At 40.1% G+C, this 13,430-nt stretch overlaps 1 protein-coding gene across 1 annotated transcript in view; it reads left to right on the forward strand.

The window, feature by feature from the left end:
• The window catches only part of LOC126273385 (neural-cadherin-like), an 872,522-nt gene that overhangs the window by 166,618 nt on the left and 692,474 nt on the right, over positions 1–13,430 (forward strand). The window contains exon 6 of the mRNA XM_049976938.1: positions 6,055–6,524. Within this exon, the coding sequence (XP_049832895.1) occupies positions 6,055–6,524 (470 nt within the window). The remainder of the gene's footprint in view (positions 1–6,054; positions 6,525–13,430) is intronic.

Consider the following 13,430-nt stretch of genomic DNA (forward strand, 5'->3'; position numbering starts at 1 on the left):
TGCTTTCTTTTATGGCCAATTTCAGAGTCACTTTTTTCCAATTTAAGTTTTATTTTTGTCAATTTTGAGTTATTTTTCCCATTTTTGGTATTAGTTTCTGATTAATTGTTTTTGAAAGTTACTGCATGTTCTTTATTTTTGTCTTATTGTATTGTTTTACAGACTTATGTTGAAAATGAAAACATTGTTCTTAATATTAAATTTTATTATCATAACCTTGTCATTATAGGAACAAAGAAACAATTGTGGTAAATCTATTCATTGTAATTAATTAAAGAATAAATTACTCTGTAACTTTACAATTGGAAGCTTTCAAAAGAAAGCCGTGTGATAACATGAAAATTCTCTTCTGAGGCATTATGGTACTGGTCTGTCAATACTGCTCCATGTTTACAGCCAGTAAATACAACCATATTTACCTGCAGACTTACAGAAGCATTGCCCAACCATGGAACCAGTATTACTCCATGCTGCACCACATTCATGATCCTAATTCCCACACCGGTCATGTGCCACCTGGAAACTGTTCATGTATGGCCTCCACTGCATATCTGTTTAAGCAGCCACTTGTCCCACAGCCAGTCAATCATCCCGTAACCTCCATCTCTGCAAGCAGCCAAACCAGCAGCACTGCCATTCGCAACCAGGAAGAACTACACCTGCAGCATACTTCCGATTCATCTTGCCATTGCCTGCCATAGACCACAACCTTCTTAATCCAGTGTCATAAGCTCCATGAGCCACTATGCTGTCACTGACAGCCGATGCTTACATGCTGACCATGGCCAACCAGGATTCTGCCTGCCTTATGTGCTTGACCTGCTCAGCTGTCATCAGGGACTGCAATTGCTCACCAAGAACCCCTGCCTCATAGGATTCGGCAGTTATAAATGCTATGAGACAATCCTACTTCAGTGATTAAATGTAGTCACTGACTGAACCTTCTTACTGATGGATGAAGTGTGACCTTATTCCTTGTTGTACTGCAGTCTTCTTTTGAAAACCAATTTCTTTGCCAACACTGCTTTGGGTTGTATCTGTCCATACAAGCAAAATTTTATGGGAATTATTATTTTACAGTATATTGTCCAGTCCTAATGTAACAAAGTGGTTTAAGCATTATATGATTGAAGTATCACTGCCCAGTTTTATGGGTATGTAACTTTTGTCCTTGAGCTGTTGTGTATGCTCAACTACATTTTTGTATGGGTCTACACCTGTAACATTGGAAAATTTTACTGTTGAAGATCTGAAGATAGGAATACATATTGTAAAAGTTAGTAACCCATTGTGATCTTGGAAAATAAACTGGTTTTCACAAGAAGACTACAGAATAAATTTATAGGTTGCCTCCTGCACTAAATGATCATGTCAGGTATCCAATATTCCTTGTTCTCCAAAAGTGACTCTTTATTTTCCTATTACTCATGTTCATGTTTATCGGCTTAATAAACAGTTGTTCAACATTACCTATGGCACATCAATAGGTATTCCCCTTATGATCACCAACACAAAACTGGTGACATGGATGAAAGTTTCGTGATATGTATGTCACTCATAGTTTTTGTTGTTTTTCAATACAATGGTCTTCTCCATGAACTCGTACGACTCAGATCTCTTGCAGTGCTTGGAGCAGATGTGAGGCTCACAACAGGACCTGTGCCGAGTTGCAGAGGCAGACTTCCAAGCTGCTCTCTGGCATCGGGTCAGGCACCTGAAGAAATGCTTCTTCCTTGCTTTAGCTCTGCTCCACATCCCTCCATGGTGTCAACTGCGTTCCCAGTGCCTTTGCCACTGGTAGGCACTGCAATGAGCCACCCACCACCCAGCACAGTGCTGCCTATTGCAGTGACAGCCAGCCTGCTGCTGGTCCACACAACGCTTCCCTGCATATCGCTGGTCTGCCTGATCCTGCCACATACATCACCAATCCACACTCCACCAGTCTGCGAGTAGCTGCCGTGCATTTTGCCAGCCTGCACACCACAGTTTTTACACTGCTGGTCCACCCATTGCCAGCCTGCCGACTCCCAGACCCTGTGCAAGTGGCCATGTTTTGCTGGCCTGTTGCCATCATCATCGTCTGCATGCACCAATGCACACCTCTACACTCAATCATGTCCTTATGTGGCCAAACGTACCTCCACACAGTCTCCTTTCCCTTGTCCTCAACTGCTCTTGGCAATTCTTGCTCCTCAGATCCTGCAGTGGCTCCTACAATGCAGTTCCCTCTAATACCTGCACCTTGGATACTGCCAGCTCTTGTTTTGTTGCAACCAGCACATCCAGCACCACCTGTTTTGACAGCACCAGCTCTCATTTCTAACCATTCTGACACTGGCATCATTGCTCATCAATCCTCTACCCACAGACTTCACTGTCCTGTTGGCTGCTCCCATGACCCCCTTCATTCCTTTGCTGTTTCCTGTCTCTCACAGCTCTCCTTGCTCTTTTCCCACACAATACTGCATCAATATCTTCATTTTCCTTCTCTTCTTTCTGAGCACTCAAATGTGTGCAAAAGCACTTCTGCATGCTCCAACACATGCTAAAACTCTTCTGTGGCTTCACCGTGCAGCACTGTGCCCCTCATTATGCAAATGCTCACACTCATGCATGCACTCCTGCACATGCAGTCTCTTCTTCTCTTGAGCAACTTCTTCCTATCACTCATTGGTTCATCTCTCTATCTTTTGTGTGTCCATTCAATTTCTTGGCATTTCTTCCACTATGGGACTTACATTCCATTTCTTACTGGCCCGGTCCTCATGCACACACATGCTCATCAAGCACTGTCACTGAGGCCTCATCCAGCATTCACCACACTCATGTCTCTCATGCCTCATGCTTCTGGTCACACTCCTGCCAGGAGTGCAGCATTTCCCAGGTCTTGCATCTCACATTTTATGCACCTGTAATGTGCACACAGCTAATCCTTTACCTTCAATTCCTGTTGGCCACTCCAAACTGTCAGTCAACACTTGGTGGGGGCCCCATCTGTGGCAGCATGGATGTTGACACTCCATCCAGACTGAAAGGGATCATACATTGAGGAAACAAAATTTTAAAAAACCCCATGGAATATCTCCTTTATCTGAAGGAGGCAGCTCTAAAAAACGAAACCAACTTATTTGCCACAAAACCATGAGATATTGACACACCTTTCTTGAATATTTGGACTTACTGGAATGATAAAGACTGATACTAGCACTAAAATTGCTCTGATTATCCAGTGGAATATGAATAGATCCAGACTCATGTAAAAGAACTGAAGCGTCTTGTGCTGCAAAGACTCTTACTTATCGATCCCACTGAGCTGCAGAAAATCCTAAAAATCCAAGGTCCCTCACAAGGCCTCACAACGGTTTCCATAGACTTACTCACTCCACCTGAGCCACGTATCCCTACCTTCTACCTATTACCCAAAATCCACAAAGAGAAACATCCTGGCCGTCCCATTGTAGCAGGCTTCAAAGCCCTACCAGAACGTATCTCAGCTCAGGTAGACCAACACCTCCAACCTATCACCCGCAGACTCCCATCCTACATCAAGGACACAAACCACTTCCTAGAACGCCTCAAATCCATTCCCACCCCACTTCCACCTGAAACCTTTCTTGTTACCATAGATGCTACATCCCTTTACACAAACATCCCACACACCCATGGTCTCTCTGCCCTTGAGCACTACCTCTCCCAACTACCACCCGAAGATCGTCCAAAAACCTCGTTCCTTATCACACTTACCAACTTCATCCTCACCCATAATTACTTCACTTTTGAAGGCCAGACCTACAAACAAATCAGGGGAACTGCCATGGGAACCAGGATGACTCCGTCCTATGCCAACCTCTTCATGGGCCGCAAGGAGGAGGCTTTCCTGAAGACCCAACAGCTGCTTCCCCTGGCCTGGTATAGGTTTATAGATGACATCTTTGTGGTCTGGACTCATGGTGAAGAAACACTCCTTAATTTCCTCCATAACCTCAACTCCTTTTCGAATCTGAATTTCACCTGGTCCTTTTCCAAAACCCAAGCCACCTTCCTGGATGTTGACCTTCATCTTGTTGAAGCTCACTTCCACACCTCTGTCCATATCAAACCCACCAACAAACAACAGTACCTTCACTTTGATAGCTGCCATCCATTCCACATCAAATGCTCCCTTCCCTACAGCCTAGGTATTCGTGGCAAACGTATCTGCTCCAGTGACGAATCCCTCAACAATTACACCAATAACCTGACCAGTGCTTTCCTCTCCCGCAACTATCCTGCAGACCTTGTCCACAAACAGATCTCCCAAGAAATACATTCCTCCCCGTCCAACAACAATATTCCTACCCTCAGACCACACAGAAGCATCCCCCTTGTCACCCAATATTATCCTGGCCTTGAATACATCAATAAATTACTCTGCCAGGGATATGACTTTCTCAAGTCAAGCCCTGAAATGAGATCATCCCTTGACAAAATTCTCCCCACACCACCTAGAGTTGCCTTTCGTCGTCCCCCTAATCTCCGTAACATCCTTGTTAAACCCTACAATATTCCCAGACTACGTTCTCTACCCAGCAGTTCCTACCCCTGTAACCAACCCCGCTGCAAAACCTGCCCCATGCATCCCCCCACAACCACCTACTCCAGCCCCGCTACTGGTAAAACATACACAATTCAAGGCAGGGCCACGTGTGAAACTACACATGTCATTTATCAGCTGACATGCCTGCACTGCACAGCCTTTTACATTGGTATGACAACAACTAAACTGGCTGAGCGCATGAACGGACACAGACGAACTGTCCACCTAGGAGATGTCCAATACCCAGTAGCGGAGCATGCCCTCCAGCATAATTCTATGGACCTAGGAACCTGCTACACCGTATGTGCCATTTGGCTTCTCCCACCCAACACCAGTCCCTCTGAACTGTGGAGATGGGAACTTGCACTCCAGCACATCCTTTCATCCCGCCATCCCCCTGGACTGAACCTATGTTAAACAACCTCACTCCCATTTACTTTTCAGTCTTCTCCTCTTTCCCTTTCCTCTTTAGCCATTCATGCATCTTTTCATCCTACATATTTATACTATACACCTCTTTACTTCTGTATGCATCCTCTTTGGTTTGAAGCTGGCACAGTACCTACAGTAGAATATCTTTGGCTTCCCTCTGACAACCATGCCTCCATCCTTGCTGCCTTCCCTGTTTTCCTTTCCCTGTTGCTTCATAACCTGGGTTGTGAGTAACTAAATCCACTTTCCCTTCTTCCCTTTCTTTCCCCTCTCTCCTCCCTGATGAAGGAACATTTATTCCGAAAGCTAGGAACTTAAATTTTCGGTTGTTTTTTATGTTTCTATCGACTGTACTGAGCTGAGGTAAATACTGGCCAGCCCCTCTATCTCTTTGTTAGTAATTGTTTCACATCTTTATATGAGATTTTCCATTAATTAGAAAAATCTTACAAGAGCACACACGTTTGATGTTTTGTTGGTTTTTGAACCTGAAGGTCTCTCTTAGCAAGGTTTATCGTTAACATGTTCTTGACCTTCCAAAAACGATTTGTGCCAGCAACTTGTGCTCCTGTAAAGAAATGTTCCCCTTAGGCCTGTTTCAACTTTTCACTGGTCACACTCATGGATTCCCCCAGCTTAACATAAAACCTGATTTCATAATATTCCTCTAAATTTCACTGTTCCTTTTTTGTAACACACAGCAAAAACACAACTTCACTCACGACACCATCAAAATTCATGTGATGGCTATGCAGAGCTCAAACTCAGACAGATCATCTGGAAGGGATAAACACACTGGTCTACACAAGTAGAACAAAGAAGCATTGTCTGATCTCTCACCATGTTGTCAGTCTCATTTTTTTCTCGTAATGACCTTTACATGCTTTACATCAAGGAGTTCCATGTATTTAAATGAACATGAGTTGTTACTAGTTTGTACCAATACTTTTATGTTATTTCTTCAAATAATTTTCTTTCTTCCCATTTACAGCTGAAGCAGATTTCTCAATCTTATCAATTTGATATATCTGTTTACTCTACAGGAGAACCATCAAAGACTGGGACTGCTACAGTACGAATTTACACTAAGAACAAAAATGATGAAGAGCCTAAGTTTTCTCAACAAGTTTACACACCAAATGTTGATGAGAATGCAGGACCCAACACTTTAGTTACTACAGTTGTTGCTTCTGATAAAGATGGTGACAATGTGCGTTTTGGTTTCGTTGGTGGTGGGACATCATCTGGACAGTTTGTTATTGAGGAAATCACAGGTGTAATACGTCTGCATGGTAATGAAATTTCATTAGATCGTGATAAATATGAACTGAATGTAACAGCAATGGATGATGGTTCATGTTGTGTTAATGGGGATAGCACTATTCACACAAGCACAGCTGTTGTTGTTGTTTTCATAACTGATGTGAATGACAACAAACCAGTTTTTAAGGACTGTGGAACTTACTCACCTAAAGTTGAAGAAGGTGCACCAAATGGAAGCCCTGTCATTAAGGTATTGTATTTAACAGCAGTAAAGATGCTACTATTTTAAATATTGATGGCATGTAATAAAATAAGATATTGTCTGAAGGGGAATATTTTTTAAAAGAATCTAAAAAATAGCAATGAACAGGACACATTAACTGTGATACTAGAGACCTGAACAAAATTAAAATACAGCAAATAAATGCATGTACACTACTCACCATGTCTCAGTAAGAAAAAGAGTGAATGAAGAATTACGCTACTGACTGAAAAACATTTCTGTTTGTAGGCAGCAACATGTAAATAAGAAAATTGTTCTGTGTCATTCATAATTCTGTTTCTTTCTTCTCTTTTTTCTTCTCTCCAACTCATATCCTTTCATTGTTTCATTATTTCACCCTTGACGTTCTTGCGCTATTTCTTTCCACTGCTTCAGCTGTAAAAGTCTATTAATTGGTATTCAGTTGTAGTTCCCTTTTCTCATTATTTGTTTATTCATAACTCCCCCTTGCTACCACTCATGACCACATCATTTCAGTTACCAAGCATAGAATCGGACACATTTAATTCTGCTGCTCATATATTTTTAAAAATATTTTCCAGTATTTTATGCATATCTATGCAAAATGACATCAAACCAAGTAAAGAAAAGACTGCTTAATTAAAGGGGAAGAATTGATATTATTACACTATAGTGGCCTTTTATGTAGGTAAAGGCAGACTAGGTTATAAAAATAAAATATTTCAAGGAATTAAATGAAAAATAAATCTTAATTTTTGTACTGAAAATATTAGGATATATTGCAACTCACCGCATAGGAGAGGCACTGAAAAGCAGATAGACACATTTAAAAGTTGGCGATTGAATGTTAGCTCTCAGACAAAGTCCTTCAGCAGATGTAAAAGACACATATACACACACAACTCACAAGGCAACTGGACACAATGCCAGCAGATCGTGTATGTCTTATGTTCATCAGATGAAGGACTTTGTCCAAAAGCCAACATCCAACAGTCTACTTTTAAGTAACTGTCTGTGCTCAATAACTCCTCTGCGCAAGTCTATTCCAAAGTCATTTAGTTATTCCATCCCAGATTTTCCACTGCTTAAAGTTACAGAGTGAGATTGGTGCAGCAGGATGAGCGCAAAACAAAACTAAAAATTGAATGTAGCATAATTACTTCAAACTTTTTTTTATCATGAAGTTCTTTTGTCTCTGAAACCTTGTCTCCTTTCCTTCAGATACACAAACTCTGAATAACAAAAGATTGCAACATGTTTGCTTTACATGTCAGTCATTTCAAATAGCTACATTATTATTATTAGCAGTAGTAGTAGTAGTAGTAATAGTAGTAGTAGTATTAGCATTAGCAGTAATAGTATTTTCATTCATGCATAATGTACAGGATGTCAAACAAATGTCTCACTCATTTTACAATTAAATAAGATGAAAATGAAAATTGATAGAAGAATGTGACAGACAGTATGTATACTGTGAAAGCTGTAAGAATTTTATACAGAAGTTTAGAAATAGTAGCTAGAAAAGCTGCCAACAGATGGCACTGTAACTGCAATAAATAGCACCAATAAATAGTACTCTCAAGCACAGTTTGATCAGTTCCTCTGTTGTAAATTGAAATCACATTAGTGTACCAAAACAAGTGGTTCAAGCTGTGTACTCCACTGAACAATGTGTGCTTCTGGTACTGGAATATAACACAGTAGTATGACAAGGCGCAGTTCTGAAATATGATTTAAAGGTATAAAAAGACCTGATGTGAAAACTACTCACAAGCATTTCACCAAATTCAAATGAACGGGCAGCATGGCTGATGATCTCACTGGGAGTGAGGGCCCAAGGCAGCTGTAGTTGCTCCTGAAAATGCCATCACAGTTTCTGGCCTTAATCAGCAACATCTGAGGAAATCTGTCTCAAGAATTGTAACTGAGACTGCTTTGAAGAGTTTCAACACACATGGAATACTGAGCAACAGTCTACATGTGTTTCCTTTCAAAATCGGAAGTCACCAGGTTTGTTGCATCGCACTATCCCAAATACACTGGTGCAGGCATGTATTAGTCTCCTTATTCACCTGATATGGTCCTTTGTGACTGTTTTTTGTGGAGCACATTGAAAGACACTGTCTACCGTAATAATCCCACCATGCTGGACAAAACTGAATCCTCAATATGCAAGGCAACTGAATCCATTTTTGTTGAAATATTACAAGATGTGAGGCAAAATTTCGTTTTTCATTTGCACCACTTCTCTACTGCAAAATATGGATATTTTGAAAAGTTTGTAATGTGACTGCAAAGACCCCTAACAAGGGACGAGTTTATTTACTATAAGACAGTCAAAATGATGGCTGGTGTGACTGAGTGAATATGGGAATGCCTTTATGGTCACACCAATCGGCCACTGCACAGAGTGTCAGCTCGACAGCTCGAAGTGCTTGAGTACATGCAGGCTATAGGCTGTATAGTGTATAGCACCATCTGTTAACAGCTAGCTATCTTAAATGAATTATTGCTGCTAAAGGGGAGAAAAGCTAGAGGTTTTTTTATTTTATTAATTTATTTTTAAGTTTCTGCTGTTTGACTATTAATTTGCAGAAATTCCTTTACAAAAAATTTATGTGACTGTGGCCCTCCAAAATCATTAAAAGCCAGAGATGTTACCAGCATTCTCTCTTCTTTATTCAACTGACAACAGATGGAAGAGCAGAGTGCTGACCACATGTCTGTCTATATCTGCATATGGCGATGCCTAAGGAAGGCTGAGGATGACACGGTGGATGGTCAGTACCAATCAGCCTTTGAGGCCTGTTTGGATGGTGTTTTTTTTATTCCCCCCCCCCTTTTTTTTTTTTTTTTTTTTTTTTTTTTTTTTTTTTTTTTTTTTTTTTTCCCCCCTCCAAACTGATGGTTCATCTGCTGGGTAGAATACACATTTCCCTGGAACACTGTCTTTAGGTGGACAAGCTCTTTCAGCCAACTACCAGGGCCTGAGACTTGGTGAGCTCTTTGTGAAAGTGTTCTGAGCATGATAATAGTTTGGGACAGGTGATGACAGCTCAGCAATTGTAAATACAAATTGATATGAGTAGTCTGACAATAAACTGAATGCCCCAGAGAGCCATCATTCTGTCTAACCAAAACATCCAGGAAATGCAGATAAACATCTTTCTCTGTTTCCACAACAAACTATATGCTCGTATGAATGTAGCTGATGTAGTGTAATAACTCTATTAATTTATCTCTCCATGAAGCCATTCTATGAAAGAATCATCCACATACCTCCAAAACAGAGTATGTTCAAGTGTTACTGTGTCTCTAGCACTCTTCCTTCATTGTACTCCATAAAAAAACTTGTCCCCTTGTTGTAGTCTTGGTTGAACATAAAATAGAGTCAGGAAAGAGCATGCCAAAATAAAGCAGTGATGTCCACCTAAAACTCATTACAATTAGTGTCACGGAACTTGTGAGGACCTTATCTGGCATGGAAGCGCTGCATGACAGGATGTACACCCTTCCTGCATATTACAAAACCAAGGTTTTTGACATATTTCTGGAAGAATTTTCATGTCTTGGGCACACTCGTAATGATGATGTCATTGAGATAATTGCAGCACAAAGGAATGTTCTGTATTAACTCTTCCAAATGTGGCTGGAAAACTGCAACCAGCCAGTTGTACTGATAGAGACTAAGAGAAGTATTTAGTGCTAACAGTTACTGACCTCCTAGGTGTAGAGGTAACTGAAAGTACACATAAGACAGATTGATTTTAGTATAGCAATTACTTTTGTTCAGTCTTTACAACAGGTCATCCGGAAAGTATCCATTGGGCATTTATGGCTTTAAAATTGCCATGAATTTGGAGAGAACCATGCGCTTTTTTTTTTTTTTTTTTTTTTTTCCTCCCCAATGATTAGTGGAGATATCACTGGCTGGATGAGACAGGGATAATAACTTCATATCTCTAATTCACTTTAACAGCATCCCATAATATATGTGGATTGGGTGTGCATACACAAAGTGAGGTAAAGCTGCCTGTCATAAAAGAATTTCCACAGCCACATCCATCACTTCCTGTCCTATGTTAAATGGATCTGTATATGCAGCAGTTAATTCTTGTATGCCTTGGAATGGATTCTCAGATGATACGAAATGCACATTTTCATAATTGAGAAACCAAGCTGTTTGAATATGTCTAAACTAAATACTTTTTGTATTGCTAAAATTAATAGCCAAGAATGGAAGTTTCCTAGAAACTTTTTGTAAGAAACTTATCATAAGCAGTTACTTTTCTATGAAACAGTTTTAGTGTGGGGGAACCCAATTACCATTTATGATAGATGACAATGTAGCAGTATATCCAGTGATTGCATTGCTACAAACTTGTAACATTAATAATAAGTTTACAGGTTTTCTGGTTTCTGGATCTATTAAAATTTTAATGTTATGCACTGCTTCATTTTAATTACTCTGTCTAGTGTGGTAGTAAAAGGATGCAGTATAACAAGATTCTGTCTTTGACTCATCTCTGTTCCTATTCCACCTTCTACCATGTGACTTACACACTAGTAACATGACTTTTAGTGTCACAAGTACAACCGACAGCCAACTGAGGTTGGCAGCAGGAGTGATGATGTTAGCTGAAATAATTTGGACAACAAGCTAAATGATTAACTTTCTGTTCAGGTGGATAGTTCAATAAGTTCTCATAAGAGGAACTACAACTAGAGAACAACTGTTTGGATGCACCTGAAGCTATGCTGCTCTGTCTGAGTGCCAGTTGCCTGTTATGCATAGAGAAAAGAAATTTCTGGGGACTAGCATGTTTACCTGTATAGCCTGAGAGTGCCTCATTTTTCCTTATGTGCTTATGACATGTGTATGCCAGTTTTCTTGTGGTACTGTGGACTCAATGGACTGAGCATCCAATGGATTTGTGGTTCCTACACAAATTCGAAAGCCTTAGTTATTTGAAGCACCTCTTGTAAAGAAGGATTAGAATGCCTTAAAGACTGTGTGTAAACTTCATTATTTGGCAAATATCTGATGAGTAACACTCTAATCACTGAAGCTGCATACAATTTTTAGCATGTTTGAGTGAAGCAGAAAAATTCACAAGATGATTAAGATCCTGAAAGTCTGTGAACCAGTCTTATAGGATTCAGATTGCCTTTTACAATGCTGGTAAATTTCTAAATTAGCACATGATACCTGAGATTGACAACCATAATGATCTGATAACATTTTATGAAGTTGAGCAAAATATAACAGAATGTGGACAGGTGACGCTGATTAGAAAATGAGGCATTTAAAGTAGTAAATGAGTTTTGCTACTTGGGTAGCAACAAAGTGATGATGGCCAAAGTAGAGAGGATATAACATGTAGACTGCCAATGGCAAGAAAAGCGTTTCAGAAGAAGAGATTTAAGTGTTAGGATGACTTTTCTAAGGTATTTTTATTGAGTTAAGCTATATATGGAAGTGAAAGATGGATGATAACAATATAATAGAAGCCTTTGAAATGTGGTGCTACAGAAGAATTCTTAGGAGCAGATGAGTAGATTGGTCAGCTTCTGAGGTGGTACTAAGCAGAGTTGGGGAAAAGAGGAATCTGTGGCACAACTCAACTAAAAGAAGGGTCTGGTTGATGGAACACATTCTAGGACATTGAAGTCAACAATTTAGTATTCGACAGAAGTGTGGGGAGTGAAAGTCATTGAGGGAGACCAAGAGATGAATACAGTAAGCAGATTCAGAAGGAAGTATGTTGCAGCAGTTTTCAGAGATAAAGAGCCTTAAACAGGACTGAGTAGCATCGAGAGCTGCATCAAACCAGTGTTTGGCCTGAAGACCACTGAACAACAACAGCAGCAAGAACAGCAAAAGACAAAATGTCTAGATTCCTCATGGGGGACAGCTTGTACAGCAACATAAACACACTATGTGAAGCCCTCAAAAGAAAAAAAAATTATATTTTGAGATATGAGTCAGTTACCTCATAAGCAGTGAAGTGATGGTTGAGATGACATTGATACATTTCCCTGTTGTCAATACAGACTTTAAACGATAGAAATGGCAGGATTGCCAAAAGTTTCTTCTCTTCACACAGAAAGTCTGGTGAACAGTGATAGTGGCTTTTGTTGTTGTAGTCTTTAATTCAGAGTCTGACATGCTGCAGCTCTTCTCCTTGCTAGTCTGTTTTCTACAAGCCTCCTCATCACTTCAGAACTACTGCAACCTACATCCATTTGGATCTGAGTACTGTATTCCAACCTTAGTCTCCCTCTACAATTTATATAACCTGCCCCCCCTTCTCCCCCCCCCCCTGCACCCTAACACGCACACCCCCTGCCCTCCAGTACCAACTGGCAATTTCTTGATGCCTTGGAATGTGTCCTAGCAACTGATCCCTAAATTTCTTTTCTACCCAAATAGATTCAGTAGCACCATATCAGTTATGAAATCTATCTATATAACCTCCAGCATTCTTCTGCAGTACCACATTTCAAAAGCTTTTATTCTGTTCTTGTTTCACTTCCATCCAAGGCTGCAGTCCAGACAAATACCTTCAGAAAAGACTTCCTAATATTTAAACTGATATTAGATGGTAATAAATTCCACTTTTTCAGAAATGTTTTTCTTGTTATTGCCAGTCTACATTTTACATCATCTCTACTTCAGCTACCACCATTTATTGTACTGCCCTTAGCAAAACTTGTCTGCTAGTTTTAAAGTATTGTTTCCTAATCTAAATCTCTCAGCTTCACCGCATTTAATCTTACTACAATCCATTACCTTTGCTTTGCTTTTATTGATGTTTATTTTGTATCTCGCTTTCAAGATACTATCCATTCTGTTAAACAATTCTTCCAAATCCTTTGCTCTCTTTGACAGAATTACAATATCACCAGCAC

This window comes from Schistocerca gregaria, chromosome 5 (assembly GCF_023897955.1).
Source record: "Schistocerca gregaria isolate iqSchGreg1 chromosome 5, iqSchGreg1.2, whole genome shotgun sequence".
In the NCBI taxonomy this organism is placed as follows: Eukaryota; Metazoa; Arthropoda; class Insecta; order Orthoptera; family Acrididae; genus Schistocerca; species Schistocerca gregaria.